The 26,974-nt window shown below is 42.7% G+C and overlaps 1 protein-coding gene across 3 annotated transcripts in view; it reads right to left on the bottom strand.

Moving 5' to 3' along the window:
- Positions 1 to 5,397: 5,397 nt before the first annotated feature.
- The window catches only part of LOC106585765 (EGF-like repeat and discoidin I-like domain-containing protein 3), a 213,270-nt gene continuing 191,693 nt past the window's right edge, over positions 5,398 to 26,974 (bottom strand). For all 3 annotated transcript variants that reach the window (XM_014172354.3, XM_014172355.3, XM_014172353.3), the window contains 2 exons: positions 23,890 to 24,045; positions 5,398 to 7,742 (listed from right to left, as the gene is read on the bottom strand). In XM_014172354.3, the coding sequence (XP_014027829.1) occupies positions 7,593 to 7,742; positions 23,890 to 24,045 (306 nt within the window). In that variant the 3' untranslated portion in view covers positions 5,398 to 7,592. The remainder of the gene's footprint in view (positions 7,743 to 23,889; positions 24,046 to 26,974) is intronic.

Below are 26,974 nucleotides of genomic sequence, written 5' to 3'. Positions count from 1 at the left end.
CACGCATGCACAAGTGCATCCATATTCACTCCAACTTGTTTGTTTTCCTTCCTTTATAGACAACAGGCAAAACATATTGATTTGGCTAATGCAATAATTCTACATCATTAAGGGCTCAGCAGCAAACTGTCCACCATAACTCTGCTTTAATGTGCAAGTAAGACAGTGACTGCAGACCTCTGTATGAACAACCACTGCTGAAAATCTCCATCATGTCGTCTGCACTGCATGGAATATGTAGTGATCAATGTCTTGACATGCCTCATGAATAGTTCCCTAGATGTCACTAGTAAGGATGTCATGTTCCCGAACGAGGATTCCGCACCCACAGGTCAGCCCTTCATTAGGTTACGCAACAACAAAACTTTTCTCTGCTATTTATTCTGTGCCTCATCAGTCTCCCTGTCTCTCCTTTGGTCAGCCCATCTGACAGAGCGTGTGGGCTCTGCCTGTTAGAACACACGGGAACAGCGGGGGAGACTTCTCTGTCATGCAAGTGCTGTCATTCCTGTTCAGCTGATAATGAGCCACTTCACAGCGTCCCCGGTAGGGGTGGACTAACTCTTGATGGGAACAAGACCTTTAATCTCCATGTCGTTCTGCAAATAGCCTCACGGAAAAAGACAGGACTCCAAATTAAATTCCACCCACCAAGCACAACTTTTGTTCTCAGTACTTAACGTCAGATATTAATAGCAGATATTATGTGTTGTCCATTTCCTCTTGCAGTCGGGAACACAGTTGGAGAGCAGACAGAGAGACAACAATATTTTGAAATGGGAAATGTCAATGCCTTCCCTACTGAAACCATAACATAATCCAGTTATTATTTTAGGAAAAAAAAGTATTGACTCCAATACATATTGAGGGAAAACAATTTGTTCACAAATCTTTTGTTTGTCTCACAGATTTTGACTAACAGAAAATAGAGCTGGATTAAGGCAGGGGATCCGGCTCTTCTGTAAACGGCTGGAGACGTTGGGGCTAGGGGGCAGTATTGAGAATTTTGAAAAAAATATGTGCCCATTTTTAACTGCCACCTACACCAACTCAGAAGCTAGGATATGCATATTATTACCAGATTTGGATAGAAAACACTCAGAATTTTCTAAAACTGTTTGAATGGTGTCTGTAAGTATAACTAAACTCATATGGCAGGCAAAAACCTGAGAAAACCTGAGAGAAAAAAATAATTTTGTGGCTGTACTATTTTTTTTAATCATTGTTTAATAGATACCACAGTGAGAAAGGATTCATTTCGCAACTCCTACGGCTTCCACTAGATGTCAGCGATCTTTATAAAGTTGTTTGAAGCGTCTATGATCAACAGAGACCGGATGACAAGGAAAGGAAGTTGACCTCCCTGGGATGTCGTCACTTCATTATTGGCTGCACCTGCGCAATCATGTGATGCAATACATTTTTCAAATACGTTTTTCAAGACACAGGAGAGGTCGGGTTGAAACATTACTGATGTTTCACGTTAAAAATGGCTCTAAAGATTGATGCTAAACAACGTTTGACATGTTTGAACGAACGTAAATAGATTATTTTTTTTACTTTTCGCCGTGACTTCCCCCCCCTCGCGCTACTTTTTAGTAGTCTACCGAAGCGCTAACAACTTGGAGTTATTTGGACATCAATTATGAACTTTGTTGAAAGAAACCACATTTGTTGTGGACATGGGAGTCCTGGAAGTGCCAATGGATGAAGATAATCAAAGGTAAGGGATTATTGACAATAGTAATTTTGATATTACATGGTTACAAGATGGTGCTAACCTGTATAGCCTAGCCTATTGTTCTTAGCACAGCACCCGGTTTATTGCAAATTGTGATTTCCCAGTAAAGTTATTTTGAAATCTGGCAATGCAGTAGCATTTACGAAATGTTAAACTATGAATATTTGAATGACAATATTATAATTTACCAATGTTTTCGAATAGTAATTTTGTAATTTGTAACGTTGTTCACCGGAAGCATTTCAGAGAAGAAAAAAATCTGAATTTCACCGCTACTGTAAAATGCTGTTTTTGGATATAAATATGAACTTGATGGAACAAAAAATGCATGTATTGTATAACATAATGTCCTAGGAGTGTCATCTGATGGAGATTGTCAAAGGTTAGTGCATAATTTTAGCTGGTTTCTGCTTTTGGTGACGCCTGACCTTGAATTGAAAATGGATGTTTGTACTTTTGTGGCTATGTATTGTCCTAACATAATCTAACTTTATGCTTTTGCCGTAAAGCCTCTTTGAAAATCGAACAATGTGGTTAGATTAAGGAGATGTTTATCTTTTCAATTGTGTAAAATAGTTGATTGTTGGAGAAATTGAAATTATTAGATTTTTGATGTTCTGAATTTCCAGCCTTGCTAGCAATCCCGTCTCAGGGTTCATTGCTAACCTGTAGCCCCAACAGGTTAATGGAATTGAAGTACATGTAGTACAGTACCTGAGCCATCCCACTAGATTTGACATTGGATGTCAAAATGCAAATAGAAGTATTCCTCAAACTACCAGTTCACATCAGAATTAGACTTCATGAATTAGAATTCATCCATGCTTCTCAAATGTCAAATTTCAAAGTGTTTAAGGCTAAGTTTAGACATTAACTTTTTTAAGGTTAGGCTTAAATTCAGGCATTAACTCCAAATTATGAATGTTAGGCATTAACTCCGAATGGTTAAGATAAGGGTTAAGGTTTGGATAGGCTTCAAACAAAAATATGAAAAACTACTTTCTGTCACTGAATTTCAACTTGCAACCTTTGGTATCAGAGGCAGATGCTTACGCTCTTCCACCATCCCCCATCCGTAGCAAAAGTGGAACCTACTTGAAGCTAACAGCGCTCACTGTTGCCCTTAGTGGCTAATTTACACCTCATCTCCAGAGGTCCTCAGATATGAATGGACGTTGAATACTGGCTTGTATCGCGGGTGACCTGATTGTCCCCAAATGCTTGTGTTTGTAATAATGATGTCTTGGGAAAGCAGATGCGCTTTGCACAGTGAGTGTTTGGTTGTGTTGTAGATGTTCAGTAGCCAGAAACATGTTGTTGGTTGTGTTTGGTTTTTGGTTTTGAGGGGCAACCAGATGACTATAGTTCACGGGGATGCTTCAGAAATGTCACTATCTACTGATCATGGAAAAGTAATTGTATCTCCCTTACACTGGATCTGCCATTCTATTCAGGTGTACACACATCTTTCTCAGAGGTGGTCCTGATTTGGTAATAAATTACTTCCTGTATCTCCAAATAAACTCACATTTAACTAGAAATCATACAACAATTTACAGTATTGATAATTATGAGCAATAATCTGTAGTAATGTAAAATATGTAAGATTATATAAGATACTTCACACTTTGGTCACAACTCAGCAGCTCTAGGGCTCCAACTTTATTGAAAGAGGGGAAACGGCACACTGTAGGTAAAAAGCAAAAAAGTCCCAAAGTGTTGTAAATTGAAAGGACAATTCAAACCAAAATACTAAGAAGGAAAAGGAAATGGAGTGCTTAATTAAATTGTATGAGAGGACCAGGAATGAGAAACCCAGACATTAGAATTCCATTATGGTCCAGATAACAAACTAAATAGATTTTTTGTTGTTGTAAAATTACTGGTTGCTATGAGTGCTCCCTCTGCAACTCCTGCTTTTATAATGCTATGTAATTGTTATGCTTGTGATCCATTTGGACCCACTTATGCTCAATGACAGTATCAGCATTGTTTGAGGATATTTACTATACATATGTGTCTCTTGGAAACGCTTGCCATTGCTATCTAGAACAAGATGATTATTTGTTTTGGTAATGGGCTTTACATCTATTTAAAGATGTGAAAACATCACTTAACCTTTATTTGTCTGAAAGCACTTGCATGCATGGTTACACACACGCACACACACACACACACACACACGGCGAGTGAAGGGAAAAGGTGTGAGGCTGAGAGCATGTGAGTGTGTCAGCAATGTCAGACCTGGTTATTATCTAGACAGAGATGCATGGGGTGAACTGACATGGATTGACATGATCTTCACTCACTCTTCAACAAGGGAGTCAACGGAGTTGTCAGGACCTGTCAGGGCCATAGGTACCACTCAGCATGGGGAATGCACCAGTCACTGAAGCAAGGTGATGGAGTAAAAGTCTGGCAGGTCTAATTCAAGGTCCTGGTCTGGGTTTGACAGTCTGAGGCCTTCCTAAGTACATTTCCGTCTAATCCTTTGGTCTGGGGTTCTTTGAGTGAAGTGACCTTATGAATTCCAATTTCCTTCTGTCAGTGAACAGTAGCTTGCTGTACTGACATTTGTTTACTTTTTTCCTTGGTTATTTTTTTGCACAACCTTAAGGCAAGATGGAAAGAATGGTACAAAGCATACATATTTTGTATAAGTAAAGATGTGTGAGAGGGTGAGGACATTGAATGTAAATTGGTTTCCAAAGACAATACTACCTATACTCTAAGAAAAAATACACATTTGATTATGTGCAAAACTATTATTTATTACAATATGCATTTACCTCAAATAAAATAAAGCCTCTTATAAAAACGGTTTATGCTCAGCCTCAATGTTATTATCCAAGTTACAGCCTTGTTAGCTGCTTTAGATTCTTACTGTATACATACATTTGCAATATAACTACACACAAGGCAAGTTGGAGGCGTGGCTATGTCTATGCTAGGAATGCAAAAAAGGCTGTGTATGCAGTCATTCTCTGAAATTCCTCCATCGATTTGTTTCTAGTCTACATACCCCCAGGAAGCATTCATCCAGAGGCTGTTTACCAGGCTGCAGTTGTAAATCAGGCTGGGGCTCTGCTAAGGCACACTCCTCATTCCACAGGCATCTCCTCTTTTCCGGATCATGCTCTAACGCAGGGTTTCCCCAAACTGGGTGCTGCCCCCACCCCCTCACCTGGTTGTTTAGGTCTTAATTGAAAGGAAAAAACAAAAATCAGCAGTCACTCGGCCTCCATGGAATGAGTTTGACACCCCTGATATAACGGATGGGTCAAGCAGACTAAACAGATTGTTTTCTAATCAGCTTTTAATTGTTGTGCAACTTCACTCACCTGAGTGACGAGGCAATTATCTCCCCATACGGGATCTCACGTAATTGATTAATTAATAGACAGTGCAGTTTCACGTTTGGCCTTCGACTCACGTCTTGATCCCCTGCCACAGCAAAGAGAATGAAGTTGAAAGTGCAATGAAGGAACTAAGCATGGCAGCCTACGGTAAATCAATGAAGGTGACACGCTAAAGCACAGCCACGTGTAATCAGACGCTGGGAGAAAGCAGAGCATGATCAGAGAACAAGAAAAGACTCTCCTATTAAAGACGGGTAAGGTGACACCTTTGTGAGCAAAAAAAGGCAAGCCATTCGATTCACAGACATATTTTTTATTGGTCAAACTGAAAGAGCTCTTGTTTGAAGCAACATCTTTTTTCAGCTGTACACAGTATTAGTTTCTGACTCTCCTTCGCAAGCTTGGACTAATCAGCATATAATTGGTACACTTTGCTAGATAGCGCTTGATACTCAGACTGAGTAGACACAGAAACACAATATGGACGTCCTGGTTCCCCTTCACCAGTTAGCCAAGGTTTTACAATGCAGCAATGGTAAGTGCAAAGTAAAGGACCTGTAACATAATGGTATAACAAAATGTGCCTGTGGACATGGACATATTTGATACTGTATCCCTCCGTCATGCTGCCATATCCATTGGTCAGTAAAAATCCCGTTGTGAAAAGTGCACACAGGCAGCCATCTAGAATGATCAATCAAGCAGACAACCTTATGGAGACAGGAACAGCTGGACAAGAAACATTAGTAAATAGCTCGATCAAAAGCCAAGATATCAAAAAATTAAATAAAAAACATTATGCCTAGCCAAATACATCCATTATAAAAAGTGAGTTAGTTGCATGGAATGACGCTTATGCTGTGTCCATGGATCTAACAAATGTTACACTGTTTTACATCAATAGCAACTTCACATCCAATGTTGTTCAAACAAAATCGCTCTATCAGCGTATATGGGTTTCAGGATTATGAACGAAATACATCGGGCAACTTTCTCTTTGGGACGTAATGTCCCAATATCATAAAGATCACTCCAGGGACATTCCAATTGGAAATTGCACACACTAGGGTAAAAGTCAAGTGGCTTTTTCCCCCAATCATACTGCAAAAAATGGGCATAAGTCCTTGACTATTCTGGTATTTCTGGTGTCCTTCAAATATTATTTTTTTATGATGCACGTAATGATACTTTAAAATGCAACACTGAAATACAGTGACATACTGAAACAACAACTGATAATGTTCATTGTACATATCAAACAAAGACAGATATTTATATATTCAAAGTTCTTACTTCGTTTTCTTTTTTAAATGCATGAATAGAAAGCTGTTTGTGTGATGCTGTCACTATGTATTTTTATATAAAAAGAAAATATAATAAATAAATAAAATATTTCTGTGAAGTAAGTTTGTCATTTTATTAATTTAATTGCCATGGTTATGTCTGTAAATATATAAAAAAGGAGGGCTTACTCTTAGAAATGATAAAATTGTGGGTATGGATGGATGACTTCTATCCTGAGCTTTTCAAATTGATTCAAAAGTATATTGTAAAGGCAGGATTGGGCAGGATACAAAAGCAGACAAAAACAAAAGTAAACAAAGTATACACTTCTATAAATGTGACGTAATTCCAAGTAAATATCTTGAAACGCTAATTACATTGAAATAAATTAAAGAAGCAATAAAAAGCTGAGAGCATTTGGACTCTTCAATCAGCTGGCCCATTAAAGCTCAGTGTCTATACTGCTTGTTACTCGTCGAGCAGATCAGTCACTCTAAACTTTTGCGGTGTGTATCAGAATTATTTAAAATGCACGTAAAAATAGATCCCTAAAACAAAGCGATTACTCTTAGGGAAGGAGTTATAAATGATTTGTCATAATATACATTTAATATAATAATTTATGCACCATGCAATTATTAAGTGTTTTACATAAAATACAATGGCATTGTTGTTGTTTTTGACTTGCGTTACAATGTCAGTGTCAGCAATGGTAAAAGCCTGGCTTGAAGAGGTGTAAAATATATCTGTCACTGTAGTATTTTAGTTGTCACCTTTGAAGGATTTCTTGGATAGTTCTGCTATGAGTTGAAATGGGGTTAATAATGTCCAATGAATCATGGTAGATAGGTTTCATGTCGTCTTTGTTAAAAGGTGACACTGTACCCTAGCTTCCATGGCAATACGTTTAAATCAGAGTGTGATTCCCCTCCCCACTCCACCACCCCTGCCAGTCAAATATGTTACACAAGTTCATTCCAAACACGATGGAAATCTGGAGAAAAATAAAAGACATTGACCACAAAAATAAAAAAATTAGGACAAGGACAGGTTTAAATCATTGTACAAAAAACAAACAGCAACCCAACACAACCAAACACGTATTCTTGAAAAATCCATTTGAAATTGATTTCTTTTTACAGGTTGCACAGTTTATATTGAAACACTGGATCTGGGCTAGATGATCCATTATTAAAGGGAGGGGGGGGTCACTCTTCCTCTGTGCATCCCAGTAACTCTGCACGCAAAGTGATCCTGCTGTACCACGACCATGGAAGGATCCGGACAAATCGGGCGTAGATGGGCGGAGCTATCACGTTCTTTCTGTGCGTGTCATTGTCAAAGTTTCCTTGGAACACCTGCGAAAGTAAGGACAGTGGGAATGAAATTAAATGAATTGTGATCTTGAACACCCACACAGACCTCAGAAAGCTTATTAGCATATGTGCACCTCATCACGCAAACAAAGGGAAATAAGAAAGGATAGCAAGAGCAAAGGTTAGAAGAAGATAAAAAGAGATGGACATGCTGTGTAGGCTACATAATTCTGATGGCTACATTTCCATAACGTCAATGCCCAGAAAGATGGTCAAGACCTGTGCTTTGTGGCCATAGAAAACACATGGCAGTGGTGTTACTGTAGCAACCTATTGTCATTTCCCTCACGGCAGACCATTCTTGGTGCAGTAGCATCCAACAAAACCCAATAGACAGGCAGTTTGCTAAACAACAGCCCAGAAACAAATTATCAATCTCTCTGCTGATATGTAGTTAAGCGAGCGAGAATAAAATATTCAAATATAAACAAGCATAACAAATGTATTGGGATGCACACTGTGTTGTTGATAAATACAAGCCTTGTGTCTAAGTGTGGTTAATCGACAGTAGAATTAAATGGAATATGGGTGATAGGTACCTACTGGGACCGCTTCATTGAAGGCCGTGATCATTTCAATTAAACAAGCGTGGTTATGACTATTTAATTGGGATGTAATGGGACTCGCCATTATGTGAAATGTAAAACCAGTGGGACGGACCCCTGCAGGTGCTGAAGACATTCTGAGTGGTTGACTTGACATTCGCCAACTATGACCCCTAGAAAACCTTCTTTCAGACACCTTTCTATGGTTTTCTCAGGCTTTCTCAGTCCTGTTGCTGGGGCCCCACTGGGGGGAAAAACCTTTTCTTGCCCAGCACCAACACATCTGATTCATTCAACTAATCAAGGGCTTGATGATTAGGTGTTGATGATCAAATACAAAGTTCATTCCTGTGGGTCCCCCAGGACCAGGGATATTCAGTCGTGATGTAAGGGAACTCTAGCTGGTATGTATGGTAGGAGGGTTTCAAAAGCTAAACACATTCCGTTTCTGATCTACTTTCACGTGTTCTGCTGCATCGTGCACAGGATTCGCGTGAAATAATGACACTTGAGCAAGCCACACCGCATTTCCACTCAAAGAATTACTGAAGAGAGCAGTGAGAAGGCCTGCATTATTCTCCTACTGCAAGACACTTCAGGCTGCTCAATTCCCAAAATATTCCACAGATCGCTAATACGCACTAAGGTAATTCCCCCACTAGGGAGGATGTCTTCTCAATGGCTTTTCTGGGGCCCTGGGTATGATCAGTGATAGCACTCGTACCAAGTCCTTATCAACAGCCCTATACAGGCCAAGAGAGAGTATGCTGCTGAAAGCTCTAGAATTACTGCAGTTCTGACTACCACCAACCTGAGAGACTGCTGCCCTATGTACATAGTCATTGAACACTGGTAACTTTAATAATGTGTTTATGCTGTTTTACCCAGTTCATATATACAGTATATACAGTATTCTAGTCAAGGCTCATCCTACTGCTGTACACACCTTTATTCATTTACTGTCCATAATGTCTATACACACCATAATATACATACATATTTATATTCAGAATCTGGCATTGCTCTTTCTGATATTTCTTAATTCCATTTTCATTTCATTTTTGAATATGTGTGTATTGTTTTGTATTGTTAGGTATTACTGCACTGTTGGAGCTAGAAACACAAGCATTTTGCTGCATCTGCGATAACATCTGCAAGATATATGTATGCAACCAATAAATTGTTATTTCATTAGGGCCAAGCGATTTTCCCTGTCAGATCACATAGTCAGGAAAAAGCCCTAACTCTGATTTAGTAGTGTAATAATGGAGAGTTAGAACTGGTTCCATGCCGTTTTGTATACATCAATATGGGCCTTGTTATCTTTCATGTTGCTTTTATGTAAATAATAAGTAGACATTATGTAATTCTACACTAGATATGTGAATGTGACCCTTTCGTGCAAATCTCCCATTGACTTCCACACATGATTTGATTTATGACTGTTGGCGTGTGCGTCAGATATGATCAACATATCTGACGCACTCACTAGAGTCTGTGTTTATGTACAGTGAATGATGTATTTTATTGCAATCTGCAAATACATTCGCAAAAGATGCCCACACCTCCCTATTCCACAAACATATCAGGTTCCTCTCCAAAAACCACTCCACACTTAGAGGCGTGAATGCCAAAGGTGTGAATTCTTACAAAATAAGTGTCATCTCCGATACCCCTCACACTCAAGGTGAAGACATTATCCAGCAGACTGGTTTAATGGTCCAGATCAGAGTCCTAAAAACGGATGTAAATAGTGAGCCCAAAATGGATACTGTTGATGTTTACACCAATAAACTGTTTTTGAAGACACTATCTCTTGGAGCTTGAAGATAATACAAATGACAAATATTTTCATGTTTATTCTATGTGAACTAATTTGCCACACATTTTAGAAACTCTTCGTAGACAATCCCCCATCAAATGAATCTTCCCTTGATTCTTCAATTAAATAGGTTTAAATGGAGGATTGGAAAAAATCTTAATTAGCCTTAGTAAAAACCAAAGTATGAAAACAAGTCAATCAAATAGTTATTTATTCTAATCAGTTATGATCTCATGGAAGTGTGGTTCCAAATACATGCAGCTATTCAAACATCAAAGTTCCGGCATCGCCAGCATAGCAAACCCACCACTGCAACCAGATTTTATTTTGCTGAAACAGAGGAGGTCTTGGTGGAAGCAACCGACACACATGTTATAGACTCATGACCACACAAGACTCCGATCTGGACCATTAAACCAGTCTGCTGGATGCAGATACAGTGTAGGTATAAAGTGAACACAATATTCTGATGGAGGTATTTAACCCAAAAAGGGCGGCAACAGATACACAACCACCCTACAGTCCCTTGAGGAGCTGTTGGAATGGGTTTAGGTAGAGTGGTTGCAGCTTACTGCAGTTTACCCCCTGCATCTCTGGTGGTAGTGCAACACAGGGGGCCTCAAGGGCCCTTATCTGCATGAAGAGAGGATGACAGGCAATCCAGCCTCTGATTGATGAGGGAAGCAGTATGTTAGGTTTAAAAAAAAAAACACACACACACACACACACACACACACACACACACACACACACACACACACACACACACACCACAATGACTTTCTCTCTCCTCATGTATCTCCTCATCTGTTTCTCTCTCCTCCTCCTGTGTCGTTTGTTTTTTTTCTCTTGATCATGTCTCTCCTACTCTGGATTCGATTAAGAATGTCTTTGGTATTCACACGTCTACTCATACACCATGCTGTACAGTTAAGGACCAACTCTTCATCCTTCATTCTTTTTCATGGTTTCCCTCCCTACAGTTTCTCGTCCCTAGTTCTTTCCTACCGCTCTTTCTCCCACCTCCATTCCACATGAGGCTGTTGAGGGGAGGAAGGCTCAAAATAATGGCTGGAATAGAGTGAATCAAATAAAATAAAATATATCTGTCACACGCTTTGTAAACAACAGGTGTAGACTAACAGGGAAATGCTTACTTACGGGCCCTTCCCAACAATGCAGAGATAAATAGTGGAAAAAGATATTAAATAAAAAATTATAGGAATAAATAGAAAAACAATAACACAAGGAATAAATACACAATGAGTAACGATAACTTGGCTCTATACACGGGGTACCAGTTCTGAGTCAATGTGCAGGGGTACGAGGTAATTGAGGTAGATATGTACATACAGGTAGGGATAAAGTGACTAGGCAAAGGGATAGATAATAAACAGTAACAGCAGCGCATTTGATGAACCAAAGAGATTAGTGCAAAAAGGGTCAATGCAGATATTCCGGGTAGCTATTGGTTAACATTTTAACTAACTATTTAGCAGTTTTATAGCTTGGCGGTATAAGCTGTTCATGGTCCTGTTGGTTCCAGACTTGGTGCATCGGTATTGCTTGCCGTGCAGTAGCAGAGAGAACAGTCTATGACTTGCGTGGCTGGAGTCTTTGGCAATTTTTAGGGTCTTCCTCAGACACCGCCTGGTATAGAGGTCCTGGATGGCAGAGAGCTTGGCCCCAGTGATGTACTGGGGCGTACGCACTACCCTCTGTAGCGCCTTGTGGTCAGATGCCAAGCAGTTGCCTGACACCATCTCTGACCCCCTCCCTGTAGAGCGTCTCATTGTCATCGGTGATCAATCCTACCAACGTTGTGTCATCTGCAAACTTAAAGATGGTGTTGGAGTTGTGCGCGGCCATGCAGTCGTGAGTGAACAGGGAGTACAGGAGGGGACTAAGTATGCACCCCTGAGGGGCCCCCGTTTTGAGGGTCAGCATAGCAGATGTGTTGTTGCCAAACCTCACCACCTGGAGGTGGGCCGTCAGGAAGTCCAGGATCCAGTTGCAGAAGGAGGTGTTTAATCCCAGGGTCCTTAGCTTAGTGATGAGCTTGGAGGGCACAATGGTGTTGAACGCTGAGCTGTAGTGAATGAACAGCATTATCACGTAGGTGTTCCTTTGTTCAGGTGGGAAACGGCATTGTGGAGTGCAATAGAGATTGCGTCATCTGTGGATCTGTTGGGGCAGTATGCAAATTGGAGTTTGTCCAGGGTGTCTGGGATGATGGTATTCATGTGAGCCATGACTAGCCTTTGAATGGCTATATTTGTGAGTGCTACGGGGTCGATAGTCACTTAGACAGGTTACCTTGGCGTTCTTGGGAACAGGGACTATGGTTGTCTGCGTGAAACATGTAGGTATTACAGACTGGTTCAGGGAGAGACTGAAAATGTTAGTGAAGACACTTGCTAGTTGGTCAGTCCATGCTCTGAGTAAGCGTCCTGGTAACTCATTTGGCCCTGCTGCCTTGTGAATGTTAAACTGTTTTAAGGTCTTACTCACATCACCTATGGAGAGCGTGATCACACATTGGTCTGGAACAGCTGGTGCTCTCATGCATAGATCAGCGTTGCTAGCCTTGAAGGGCACATATAAGTTATTCAGCTCATCTGGTAGGCTTGCATCACTGGACAGCTAGTGGCTGGGTTTCCCTTTCTAATCTGTGATAGTTTGCAAGCCCTGACACATCCGAAAAGTCAGAGCCAGTGTAGTAGGATTCAGTCTTGTTCCTGTATTTAACGTTTTGCCTGTTTGATGGATCATCTGCAATTTCTTATAAGCGTCCGGATTAGTGTCCTGCTCATTGAAAGCGTCAGATCTAGCCTTTAGCTCAGTGATGATGTTGCCTATAACCCATGGCATCTCGTTTGGATATGTATGTACTGCGGGGACAATGTCGTCAATGCACTTATTAATGAAGCCGGTGACTGATGCAATAAATTCCTCAATGCCATTAGATAAACCCGGGAACATATTCCAACCTGTGACTTTTTGACTTTTCCTAAATAAGTCTATATAATACACTGGCATTGATAGAATTTTAATATCACAAACAGAACTGGCGTTATTACTAGTTTTAGGAGGGCATGTCCTTTTTTGAATGGTTTAACCCGTCGCCCCTCCTTTTCTCAACAGCATGGCCTGCCCGTCTCCTTCTCCCAACAGAGTGGCCTGCTCCTCTCCTTCTCCCAACAGTGTGGCCTGCCCGTCTCCTTCTCCCAACAGTATGGCCTGCCCGCCTCCTTCTCCCAACAGTATGGCCTGCTCCTCTCCTTCTCCCAACAGTATGGCCTGCCCGTCTCCTTCTCCCAACAGAGTGGCCTGCTCCTCTCCTTCTCCCAACAATATGGCCTGCCCATCTCCTTCTCCCAACAGTATGGCCTGCCCGTCTCCTTCTCCCAACAGTATGGCCTGCCCGTCTCCTTCTCCCAACAGAGTGGCCTGCTCCTCTCCTTCTCCCAACAATATGGCCTGCCCATCTCCTTCTCCCAACAGCATGGCCTGCCCGTCTCCTTCTCCCAACAGAGTGGCCTGCTCCTCTCCTTCTCCCAACAGTGTGGCCTGCCCGTCTCCTTCTCCCAACAGTATGGCCTGCCCGCCTCCTTCTCCCAACAGTATGGCCTGCTCCTCTCCTTCTCCCAACAGTATGGCCTGCCCGTCTCCTTCTCCCAACAGAGTGGCCTGCTCCTCTCCTTCTCCCAACAATATGGCCTGCCCGTCTCCTTCTCCCAACAGTATGGCCTGCCCGCCTCCTTCTCCCAACAGTATGGCCTGCTCCTCTCCTTCTCCCAACAGTATGGCCTGCCCGTCTCCTTCTCCCAACAGTATGGCCTGCCCGTCTCCTTCTCCCAACAGTATGGCCTGCTCCTCTCCTTTTCCCAACAGTATGACCTGCTCCTCTCCTTTTCCCAACAGTGTGGCCTGCTCCTCTCCTTCTCCCAACACTATGGCCTGCCCATCTCCTTCTCCCAACAGTGTGGCCTGCCCATCTCCTTCTCCCAACAGTGTGGCCTGCTCCTCTCCTTCTCCCAACAGTATGGCCTGCCCATCTCCTTCTCCCAACAGTGTGGCCTGCCCATCTCCTTCTCCCAACAGTGTGGCCTGCTCCTCTCCTTCTCCCAACAGTATGGCCTGCCCGTCTCCTTCTCCCAACATTATGGCCTGCCCGTCTCCTTCTCCCAACAGTGTGGCCTGCTTCTCTCCTTCTCCCAACAGTATGGCCTGCTCCTCTCCTTCTCCCAACAGTATGGCCTGCCCATCTCCTTCTCCCAACAGTGTGGCCTGCTCCTCTCCTTCTCCCAACAGTATGGCCTGCCCGTCTCCTTCTCCCAACATTATGGCCTGCCCGTCTCCTTCTCCCAACAGTGTGGCCTGCTCCTCTCCTTCTCCCAACAGTATGACCTGCTCCTCTCCATCTCCAAACAGTATGGCCTGCCCGTCTCCTTCTCCCAACAGTGTGGCCTGCTCCTCTCCTTCTCCCAACAGTATGGCCTGCCCATCTCCTTCTCCCAACAGTGTGGCCTGCTCTCTCCTTCTCCCAACAGTATGGCCTGCCCGTCTCCTTCTCCCAACAGTATGGCCTGCTCCTCTCCTTCTCCCAACAGTATGACCTGCTCCTCTGCATCTCCAAACAGTATGGCCTGCCCGTCTCCTTCTCCCAACAGTGTGGCCTGCTCCTCTCCTTCTCCCAACAGTGTGGCCTGCCCATCTCCTTCTCCCAACATTATGGCCTGCCCGTCTCCTTCTCCCAACAGTGTGGCCTGCTCCTCTCCTTCTCCCAACAGTATGACCTGCTCCTCTCCATCTCCAAACAGTATGGCCTGCCCGTCTCCTTCTCCCAACAGTGTGGCCTGCTCCTCTCCTTCTCCCAACAGTGTGGCCTGCCCGTCTCCTTCTCGCAACAGTGTGGACTGCTCCTCTCCTTCTCCCAACAGTGTGGCCTGCCCGTCTCCTTCTCGCAACAGTGTGGCCTGCTCCGCTCCTTCTCCCAACAGTGTGGCCTGCCCGTCTCCTTCTCCCAACATTATGGCCTGCTCCACTCCTTCTCCCAACAGTATGGCCTGCCCGTCTCCTTCTCCCAACAGTATGGCCTGCTCCTCTCCTTCTCCCAACATTATGGCCTGCTCCACTCCTTCTCCCAACAGTATGGCCTGCCCGTCTCCTTCTCCCAACATTATGGCCTGCCCGTCTCCTTCTCCCAACATTATGGCCTGCTCCACTCCTTCTCCCAACAGTGTGGCTTGCCCGTCTTCTCCCAACAGTGTGGCCTGCTACTCTCCTTCTCCCAACAGCGTGGCCTGCTCCTCTCCTTCTCCCAACAGTGTGGCCTGCCCGTCTCCTTCTCCCAACAGTATGGCCTGCTCCGCTCCTTCTCCCAACAATATGGCCTGCTCCACTCCTTCTCCCAACAGTATGGCCTGCCCGTCTCCTTCTCCCAACAGTATGGCCTGCCCGTCTCCTTCTCCCAACAATATGGCCTGCCCGTCTCCTTCTCCCAACAATATGGCCTGCCCGTCTCCTTCTCCCAACAATATGGCCTGCCCGTCTCCTTCTCCCAACAATATGGCCTGCCCGTCTCCTTCTCCCAACAATATGGCCTGCCCGTCTCCTTCTTCCAACATTTGAAAGTGCCCAGCTGATAATCACCCCGACAATTACCTCAGAACTGAACCTAAACTATATACCGAAACTAATTTCACACATATAACAACAGATTAAATAAATTAAGTAAAGTATGATGGGGAGAATGGGTGAGTTGATAAGTGAGGGGAAGCGAACGATGCATAATTATGTAATCACCAATTGTGAATGAAGAACAGGGCGGGCCATTCTATTGTAATTATAGGCCTCATTTTAAAATGGTATGTACTCTATATCAGTCCACCGAATCAAAACAGTCTTATCAGTCAACTCTGGCCTACTTACAGTAGTCTACACAGTGAGAGCGTACGTAATTGTACATTCTGAATGGCTTTCAATATCTGGGATAATTCCACATCGCCTAGCAGGTGAACGAGTGTCGGAGAATGTGGTGATGAGGCTTGTGGAACTTTATGTAGGCAAGGGGAGAAATGTCACCATGGACAATTTCTTCTCTTCACAGTCATTGGTGAACAACTTGCTTGCAATGTCTGGCCGGCACCCTGAACAAAGTGAGACGGGAGCTCTCTCCCTCTGTGCAAAATAAGGCACCTGAACAGCCATTGTACTCCACAATAGTGCACTCCACAAATGTGCTGAAGAATGACAAGACACCGTGAACGGGGACACAATAAAGACAAAACCGGATACTATTACGCACTACAACCAAACAAAGGTAAGTCAAAGTGTGTCAAGCAAGTCAAAATTACAAAAATGTTGTCACCTGTTAGGACAAGGGACAACAGCTAAAGTAAATCCAACTGATGCCATTATGTGAAGATGCACACAAGCACGAGTTGATAATAATTGACCATTTTTTACTGCTGTTATATTGACACTTATTGTACATTCATTATAATACAATTTTTGCTTTTGTGCCGAGTTTCACTATTTATCAAGGCCACTTGGGGTTTATTTTGATGTTTAGGCTACTGATGTGTTCATCATTTGACCACGCGTCTTTTGACCATACGTCTTGGTAATCGGGGTATTTTATTTATCTATGTTGTTGTTAGAAAAATACGCTGTTACCATGTTCCAAAACATATGCTTTCTGTTTCACCTGAATTTTGCCATAATTGTTTTGTTTTTACATATAACCTACAGTAACATAAACTAATGAAAATGCTTTTATTTGAAATAAAATAAAAATCATTCTGTGTTACCCAAGGCCTTCATAAACACAACCAAATTATTATTTTTGACATGGCATATATGAAATATATCAATTGCACTGTTAGAATGTTGCAGTCAGAATGACTCCTCATTAGCTGGAAGGGGGCGTCCATCGAGGCCCAGCAGTTCTACTGTTAACAAGTATCAGAGCTCGGCCTCTCCCGGTCATCCATTCCCTCCCCTCTCTCCTCTGCCTGACCAGGCCCACCGATCAGAATACCTGAGTAGGAGAATACCCGACTAAACCGCTTAAAAACACAGGGGAATAAAAAAAGAGAGAAATATTCAACGTCACTTCACCTTATCCGCTCTTCTTCCACCTGCACTTTAATGTGTCTTTTCTATCTAACTCCCTGGCTAAATCTCACAGGCAGCCTGACTCGGCACAGTGTTCTGAATGTAATTAATTACCCTCCCAAGCCTTTTTGGTAAGACATTAACTCAACATTGGAGTGTTGTGCTGACATGGTGCAGTGGAAGTCTTCATTCCACAGAAAGGATTTTGCTCTTGGATTGTTAACTTGTTAGGTGAAGTGATGAGCATGCAATTTGAGGTGCAACAGATACAGATACTCCACTGTGAAATAAAGGCTGAGTAAAAAAAATCAAATTTCTAGACCATGAATATGGCAATAAGAGTGCAATAGATTGCAATGTTGCTTCTGCTATGGATATTTCTAGAAATCCATTATTGGGGACTTTCTTAACCGTTTTCAGCTCACTATTAACATTTCTATGACTCCATTTTCTTCTTCTCTCCACAGCAGTGCAATTTGTGACATGTTCCACCTCCTAAAAACAAAGAAGAGTGGTCATATTCCATCAAGTTTCGGTGCAGGGAGGCAATTTACAGTAGATTTAACCTGTTTAGGATAGGGGGCAGTATTTTCACGGCCGGATAAAAAACGTACCCGATTTAATCTGGTTATTACTACTGCCCAGAAACTAGAATATGCATATAATTGTTTGATTTGGATAGAAAACATCCTAAAGTTTCTAAAACTGTTTGAATGGTGTCTGTGAGTATAACAGAACTCATATGGCAGGCAAAAACCTGAGAAGATTCCTTACAGGAAGTGCCCTCTCTGACCATTTCTTGTCCTTCTATAGCCTCTTTATCGAAAATAGAGGATCTCTGCTGTAACGTGACATTTTCTAAGGCTCCCATAGGCTCTCAGAAGGCGCCAGAACGGGGAATGATGACTCTGCAGTCCCTGGGCGAAAAACAGTAGGGCTTTTGAAAAGTGATCGTTCTGAGAACAATGACACGGGTGAGCGCGTGCATGTGAAGACTCCATTTTCTATTTTAAGTCTTTGAACGAAAACAAGGTCTCCCGGTTGGAATATTATCGCTATTTTACGAGAAAAATCACATAAAAATGTATTTTAAACAGCGTTTGACATACTTCGAAGTACGGTAATGGAATATTTTGAAATCTTTTGTCACGATACGCGCCGGTGCATCACCCTTCGGATAGTGTCTTGAACGCAAGAACAAAACGCAGCTATTTGGATATAACTATGGATTATTTGGAACCAAAACAACACTGGGTGTTGAAGTAGAAGTCCTGGGAGTGCATTCTGATGAAGAACAGCAAAGGTAATCCAATTTTTCTTATAGTAAATCTGAGTTTGGTGAGTGCCAAACTTGGTGGGTGTCAAAATAGCTAGCCATGATGGCCGGGCTATCTACTCAGAATATTGCAAAATGTGCTTTCACCGAAAAGCTATTTTAAAATCGGACACCGCGATTGCATAAAGGAGTTCTGTATCTATAATTCTTAAAATAATTGTTATGTTTTTTGTGAACGTTTATCGTGAGTAATTTAGTAAATTCACCGGAAGTTTTCGGTGGGTATGCTAGTTCTGAACGTCACATGCTAATGTAAAAAGCTGGTTTTTTATATAAATATGAACTTGATTGAACAAAACATGCATGTATTGTATAACATAATGTCCTAGGAGTGTCATCTGATGAAGATCATCAAAGGTTAGTGCTGCATTGAGCTGTGGTTTTGGTTTTGGTGACATTATATGCTAGCTTGAAAAATGGGTGCGTGATTATTTCTGGCTGGGTACTCCCTGACATAATCTAATGTTTTGCTTTCGTTGTAAAGCCTTTTTGAAATTGGACAATGTGGTTAGATAAAGGAGAGTCTTGTCTTTAAAATGGTGTAAAATAGTCATATGTTTAAAAAATTGACGTTTTGGGATTTTTGAGGAGTTTGTAATTCGCGCCACGCTCTATCATTGGATATTGGCGAGGCGTTCCGCTAGCGTAACATCTAGATGTAAGAGGTTGCAATACACCAAATATTGAAGCTCATTCTATCATGGAGGAATGTTGGAGAGTAAAAAACATTTTGGAGAAGGGCCTGTATCAAATCTTACACGTTGTTAAACCGTTCTGTAGGGACCTAAAATCTTTACCCTTGCTATATATTGTACAGTTTAATTGAAGTCTATTGGGCTCGGGAGAAGAGAACCGTTGGTATCAATTGCAGGAGTGCTGCCACAACGGTAATATAGCAGACACAAGATACAGTTGAGCTATTACAACAGGGAGGCCAGGAAGAATAGAAAAACAGCAGTTGATTGAAATATGACAAGGATCTCTCTGGAGCCGTCCAGAGACTTTCACACTGTCAGGCTCTCTCTATGAAACAAACAGGGTGGAACAAGAGATGTGCAGGACCACTAAAAAAGAACAAACAGTAACAAACAGTGAGAAAAAGGAGAAGAGAGAGCGAAAAAGAGGATGTAGCCTACTGACTTGCCCTTGTGGTTTTACTTGGAAAATAGTAGACCTGGGTTCAAATACATGAGTATTTGGTTATTTGTAATTGAAATACTTATGTACAGTGTATTTTCATACTTTCTAATAATATGACCCGAATCAACTACTTCTATTGTAGGTATTTGAAAGTTTTTCCTAATAATTTCCGATAAATAGCCTACTATTTAAAACATGTTTTTCATATATTTTTTTTCAAACTGAATTATTTCAAATACCAAACAGACCTTTGTTGAAATGCATGGGAATATTTAAATATTTAATAAAAAAATATACTTGAGTATTTTCAAATACATGCCAACACTTTCCAGGTGTATTTCCAAATACATTCCAATATTCAACTACTTGTATTTTAAAATAATAAAATATCCAAATACTAGACCAAATAAAATACATTTGGAAGTAATTGAAATACAGTAAATAGAATTTGAACCCAGGTCTGGAAAATATAGAAGTTCACTGACTGGGTCCAATCTTTATAACACACAAGTCTCTTGGTATAATACAATAAACAAAGTTAATTATTTGTATATTTTTTCAAAAACTTCTCTTTAAAAAGGCAAAAATTTAAAGTAAAGCAATACATCTCCCTGCCAAGATGAGGGGAGTTGGAAGAAAAGGCCAGATGTTTGGGTCTAGTTATTTGACTTGGTTCATACTGAGCACGTCCTGAATCTCTAGACTTCTGCAGCCTCTCGGAGAAGACACACCATGTTCCAAACCTCCTCAAAGACATCCATTCATGTGTCCTCACATGTCCTCACTGACAGTCTATGGTGGACATCTATGCTACAGAGTGGGATTTTTTTTTCTCTCCCTCTGCAATGACTGCTTACTGCTTTCGCTCTAATGGCCAATGGTTGTGTACCGAATAGTCCATCTCCTTCCGTTCTGCGGCACACCTTTAGTTTGACCCAGGAGCCGGCCTTTTCCCCAGCATTGATTTTACTGCCTGAGCCAGTCAAGGGCGTACATTACTGGACGAGCCTGGGGGGACTCAGGGGGTTGACCACTGACCATACTTCATTATTCAAAACTGCTGCAGAGGCGAAGAGTGCAGGTCTCCTAGGCCTAGCAAACTCCAGCTCTTATGTAGCTTGTGGCTAGCTCGGGTGACACTAGGCAATCTCAGCTCAGCCTTGCCTTCATTGGTTCCGCTCAATCAAATTCACATCCGCAAGCCAACCACTTCTTCAAGCGGCGAGGAAATATAGACCGAATCACAGCTAATCTTGACCCTTCACCGCATGTTTCAGATGTGGTGGTGTACAGAGCACTGCCAAAGGTGGAGGAAACGAGAGCTATTAGTGGTTAATCTTAAACTATGATTGTATTTACGCCATCTAACATGCTGTTACCCTCTGACCTGAGGGGAATTGGCAGGTCCACTGGCTAATTAACCCTTTGGCACCTAAGTGGAACACCATTACTGATGAATCAATTACTTCTGTGCTTGATTTCCCCCATCAACGTACTCTGCAAATATTGGCAAATAGGAATCCGCAGTGAGATCGGTGGGCTGCTGCGAAGATGGTGCTATCACTGAATGTGTAAATCTTTTTGAGTGCAAGTGTGAGGAATTTCATGTTGACAAGTCTGCTTGTGTTAAATCAATGTGTGAGTGCGTCACTGTTTCCATGTGTCAGTGTATAAATGGAGGTGTGTGTTCCTGTGTGAATTTGCATTTATTTGATAGATAGACAGATAGATAGCGACGGAATGTATGGTTTATAAATACATGCAACATCTAAGTGAGTAACAGCCAGTAGTGTCTGTGGCCATGTCCCCGGTAGTGGCTGTGTCCCTGGTAGTGTCTGTGGCCATGTCCCTGGTAGTGTCTGTGTCCATGTCCCCGGTAGTGTCTGTGGCCATGTCCTTGGTAGTGTCTGTGGACATGTCCCCGGTAGTGTCTGCGGCCATGTCCCCGGTAGTGTCTGCGGCCATGTCCCTGGTAGTGTCTGTGGACATGTCCCTGGTAGTGTCTGTGTCCATGTCCCCGGTAGTGTCTGCGGCCATGTCCCTGGTAGTGTCTGTGGACATGTCCCTGGTAGTGTCTGTGGCCATGTCCCTGGTCTGTGGACATGTCCCCGGTAGTGTCTGCGGCCATGTCCCTGGTAGTGTCTGTGGACATGTCCCTGGTAGTGTCTGTGGCCATGTCCCTGGTCTGTGGACATGTCCCCGGTAGTGTCTGCGGCCATGTCCCTGGTAGTGTCTGTGGACATGTCCCTGGTAGTGTCTGTGTCCAAGGGTATCTGTATGCTGGCCGAGGCCTCTCCTCTCGGTCTCAGCCACACTGAGGCTCAGGAGGGGAGAGACTTGAAGAGAATATTTACAAGGCTCAGCCACTGTGCCCAACCAGACCCCCACCCAGACGGAGACACACACACACAAACGTTCACACACTCTCCGTATTGCACGCACACATGCATGAATGTGCACATACAAACACACACTCAGATTCTCTCTCAAACAGTCATGCATGAATCCACAGACACACACGCAGGGCTCTTAGCCCGACCAACCTCTCCAAGCCTGTGGCGCTACAGGAAACGCCTCTGGAGTCCGGCAGCCTAATGCGTCCTCTAGCATTAAATGCCTGAGAGGCGGAAACACCTTGAAAAGTAATATAGCTGGAAAGCTCATCACAGCTCTGTCCTGGGACACACTGATTAACAGCCATCCAGGCCTTGTTCTCAAATATGCTCCAAAACACGTGTCACTCATTCCACGGAGCGCTGAGTGTCTGCGGGTTTTCGAATTAAGGTCAATAATTAGGATGTTTTGATAGGATGTTTTGTTGTGGATTGCATAGTTCATTAATAATTATTCCATATGTAGCATATGAACGTGCCATTATATAGTGTCGCTGTATTCTTAGTCTACGCTTATGGTCACAAATGAGGAACTATAGATTTCAAAACAAAAGGTTGCTAGGATCCTGCCATTGTCTCCTTTACCTCTTCTCTCTCGGTCCTGCCAGGTTTGACAAACGTTTGAAAGTCTTCCAGTGCTCAAAATTGAGATTGGTTGAAAACGCGGTGGCCTGCATCCAAAGATCATCCTGGGCGTTGAAATTATAAACTCCTCAAGCGAGGCATTCAATCAGCGGATGGAGAAGTGTTTTCAGGCATGGGCCGCTAAACTGACCATTTATTGGCACATGAGGGCATACAGTAAATTGATGTGTGCCCATTGGAGGGTGATATGTGCCATAACAAGTTACCATTATATATCTGTTTTCAAACCCTTATCTTTGCCATGCTCCCGTTATGAAAGCCTGCTTCAGGAAACAACATTTGACTGTATAAAACAGCTAATTTGATCACTTGTCGTTATGCTCATTTGGTGAATTTATGCTTCTGGGAAAATGTAGTTCACTATATTCTGTTAAACAGAGACTGGAAGCTGCCAGTGTGTTTTACAGGATTGAATAAATCAAGAGATCTCTGTGTGTGTGTTTAGGTGTGTTTCCTCCCAGGTTATCCCTACTCTGACCATCGTAAGTCCGTAAGCAGCAGCACCACGAAGTCCTTATCTTTAAACAACACAGCGAGAGTAGCAAAGTAAACAGACCTCCTCTAAAACAACAGCCCGAGTAGTGTTGCTGCTCTCCTGATAGCAGGGAGACAGCCCTTCCGCTGGCTGGCATGGGCAATTGGAACGAACACGTGTACTCTATTGAAGGACCGCAAACACATTTTCGGGCAGTGTACCGACCAGGACTGCTAGACAACATGCCCTTATCTGATCCAGGAGACGAGACAGCGGCAGAGAGGCCCCAGCAAGCTGTGCTGGAGCCCGAGATAAGAAGATGCAATGCTAACACAGAGATGAGACCAGGACGGATCTGGACAACTATAGGCTGCACAACATATTTCTCTATTCATTCTGCTTCTCAAATTCATTTACCATTTCATTGAATGGGGTGCTATTCTTGTTTTCATAATGGACATTTTTATTCTGATGCATTTGGGCTATTACTGCTGAATGTTGAAATATTGTTTGGCTTTTACAACTACTAATACTTCTGCTTGAGTTCTGGTAGACACGGTTCCTTCCATTACTCAGGGCATGCAGTGTTTGTGTTCCATGTATTTTTTAATGGAGCAGTTTGGTTATCTTCATGAAGTGTGGATGGCTCACCTTGTCCTTCTTCTGTTTCTCATCTTGATATAGGAGCCACCTCTCTCCGTCGTTGCTGTAGGCCACCTTGTAGGAGCCGACGAACTGGACATGGCCAAAGTCCTTGGCCCCCTGGGTGATGATGCCGGTGATTTTAGTAGGCAGGAGCATGTCAACCTGAGAGAGACAGAGAGTGAGATAAAGAATGGGGTGGAGGGGAGAGAGAAATAAACTTTACTTAGTCACCTCTCTGACTCAGCTAAATGAAAGTGTCAGTGATGCTCAATTTTCTCCTTCCAGTCCGTCAGCATCTTTTCTCTTCTTATCTCCAGAGACGATTTATAAAGACATTGTACATTTGGTTGCAGGAAGTAACCTTCAATTATTCACAGCATATTGAACAACAAGGCCTCTCCTCAGCAGAGCAGAAATCGCCGGCCATAGCAGCTTCTAAAAGCCGGGCAGCACCATATGGGTAAATGTTTTAACACACTCTCATTTGTAGCCTACATCAAAGGGCTTGGTAGTAAACAGTGTAGCTGTTACATCATTTACTTTTAAGGTTAAATTATTCCTCATTATTTAGAACTAACAAAACAGTCCATGTTTCTGGCTGTTGTGTTAAGCCTGGACTTTAACACACAATAACAACAATGTACAGAATGTACCATAACTATCTATTTTACTATTACCAAGCCCATGCAGGATTTCATGCAATTACCACCAATTAAGTCAATGGTTTGTCTGGGTTAGCATCTCTATATTTATTATGCGTTGATTATGCTCAATGACTAATGTATGTGAATTCACAATGCCAAAAACAATACATTGTTTGAATCTAAAGTGGAAGAACCTGAGAGCAAGGCACACTGAATGTAAGATGGGTATCCCTAGAGTATAGAACTGTGCATTGAGGGAAAGGTTATCTGTAGTATCTGAGCAGAATTCTGGAATTATAGGTGTTTTCGCTTTATCTTTCATAATTTAGCCTCAATCAGCATAGCGTTGCATTTGAGGAAATAAACAAACAAATGTGTGCATGTTGAGTAATCATACCAGGTTGCATCCTACAGAGGAACCAGGGAGAAGAACAGGTAATGTTCGGGTCATACATTTTGCATTCTATTAACGATAAGATCCTTTCAATCTCTCTAAATATGCACTTTAGCAAGGCACTTAACCCTAGTTGCGTTGGATAAGAGTGTCTGCTAAATTATTAAAATGTAAAAGTCTGGATTTGAAAAATGAAAAACATTTGCTGACCACTATCATCAAACTCTCCGCAGTTGCATGGCCAAACTGTGGTGGCAAAGTATCAAGACCTAATGTCTATAACATCACGACCGTAACTGTCTTCTCAGATCCATGCACAACAACAGTCCCCTGCACATGCTGGAGAGAGGACAGGCTGAGTTCTGCCATTGCATGGAAACTAATAAAACATATTGGCATAGAGAGAATGGCGGTCAAAAAGGAGAGAGGGGAAGTACGATTGAGAGAGCTGGATTTCCTAAACTGAATTTACAACATGCAGCAGGAGCCCATATATTATCCTGATTAGTCTGGTCAGAGTGAGTATGTGATAGTGTGGCTTCTCTCTCATGTTTTCAAGACCCTCGCATGACTCTACGTTACTGTACATCATTCCAGACATTATATTATTATGCATTGCAACACAATTTTACATGAACATTTTAGTCATTTAGCAGACGTTTCTTTTATCCAGAGTGACTTACAGGAGCATTTAGGGTCCGTGTAGGCTGTAGATTCTTCACCTAGTCGACTCCAGGATTCAAACCAATACCATTTCGGGTACTGGACCAACTCTCTCTTAACTGCTAGGCTACCTGCCGCCCAATACAACATATCACAATGCATTACACACACAAACATGCCTCACTATGGCGCGTGTTGCACATGAGCTCACATCTCCACAACACCTGTCATGAAGCCGAGATATTGCTTCAGAGCATGCCTTCAGTCCTGTTCAAACCTCCCAGCTCCTGACAGACTTCGGGGTGATTCCCCAGGGATTCATAGAAGTTTTCACTACAGACACCCTGTTGGAGGAGCAGGCAGGCAGGCTCAGGCCTGCTCCCTGACTTTTAAGGAAGAAAAGCCATGGCTTGCTGTCAATCTTTCTGTGCTCTTATAAAACAGAGTTACGTGATATGGAGTAAGCAGCCAGCTCTTGGGGTTCTGAAAACAACATAAAATGGGTTCGCTCTCTGAGGTAGTATGTCAGTTGCACAGTTACGGTCCTAATTTAAGTCTTGGTACAAGGGCACTTTACCTTGATATCATGTAGGAAATTATACACATGAGCTTAAATCGTTCGCTATGAATACACTATTCATGAGCTACCTCCTTCAAAACCAGAATTGAAAGAGCCTTCACCGCTTTGTTTAACGAAGTTTTCATGTCTGTTTCTGAGGGGGGGAGTACAGTATGTTCCTATGGTGCATATAAATACGTTTATGGTAACCTCTCTTTTATAATTACAATAATTGCAAACAGCTTCAGAGAGAAGCTGCTCATTGAGAAAAGGAGTGACACGTCACATTGTGAGGCTTGATTACCCTCCAAGCAGAGCACAGCGCAGAGGTAATCTCATTCTGGCCAACCAGTCGAGTCTGCCACCAAAACAAAGGCATGCTTGAAGGGGAACCTGTAATTGCTGTCACAGGTAGCGGTCAAAAAATACGACCGCCCCTGGCGCAGCCAGCTCGCAACACTTTGATGGCCCAAACCGAATTAAAGGGTGAGATAAGCTTGTTAGAGCCAGGCAACCCCCCAACCTTCCCCCAACACACTTAACCCTGGCACACCAGAGGCTTTTGAAGTCTTTGCAGCAACCTCTGCATGGTTGTGGTGGAGAAAGACACACACAAAAAACAATACCAGCATTCCTTTCTTTCTCTGTCTCCTTCTCCTCGAGGGAGTAGAAGACGACACAAGAGTCCCACCCCCCCTTCTCCCTTCCCCCAACCCCTGTTCTCCATTTCAACCCGTTTCCCCCAACTGCGGAAAACATTTGGGTATTCACAAAATGTATTTTGTAGAATTAATTAGCACTGCCCCTGCAACACCTGGGGGTGCTAGAATT

Source organism: Salmo salar, chromosome 24, assembly GCF_965601325.2.
Source record: "Salmo salar chromosome 24, fSalSal1, whole genome shotgun sequence".
Classification (NCBI taxonomy): Eukaryota; Metazoa; Chordata; class Actinopteri; order Salmoniformes; family Salmonidae; genus Salmo; species Salmo salar.
This window is presented reverse-complemented; position numbering and strand designations above follow the sequence as displayed.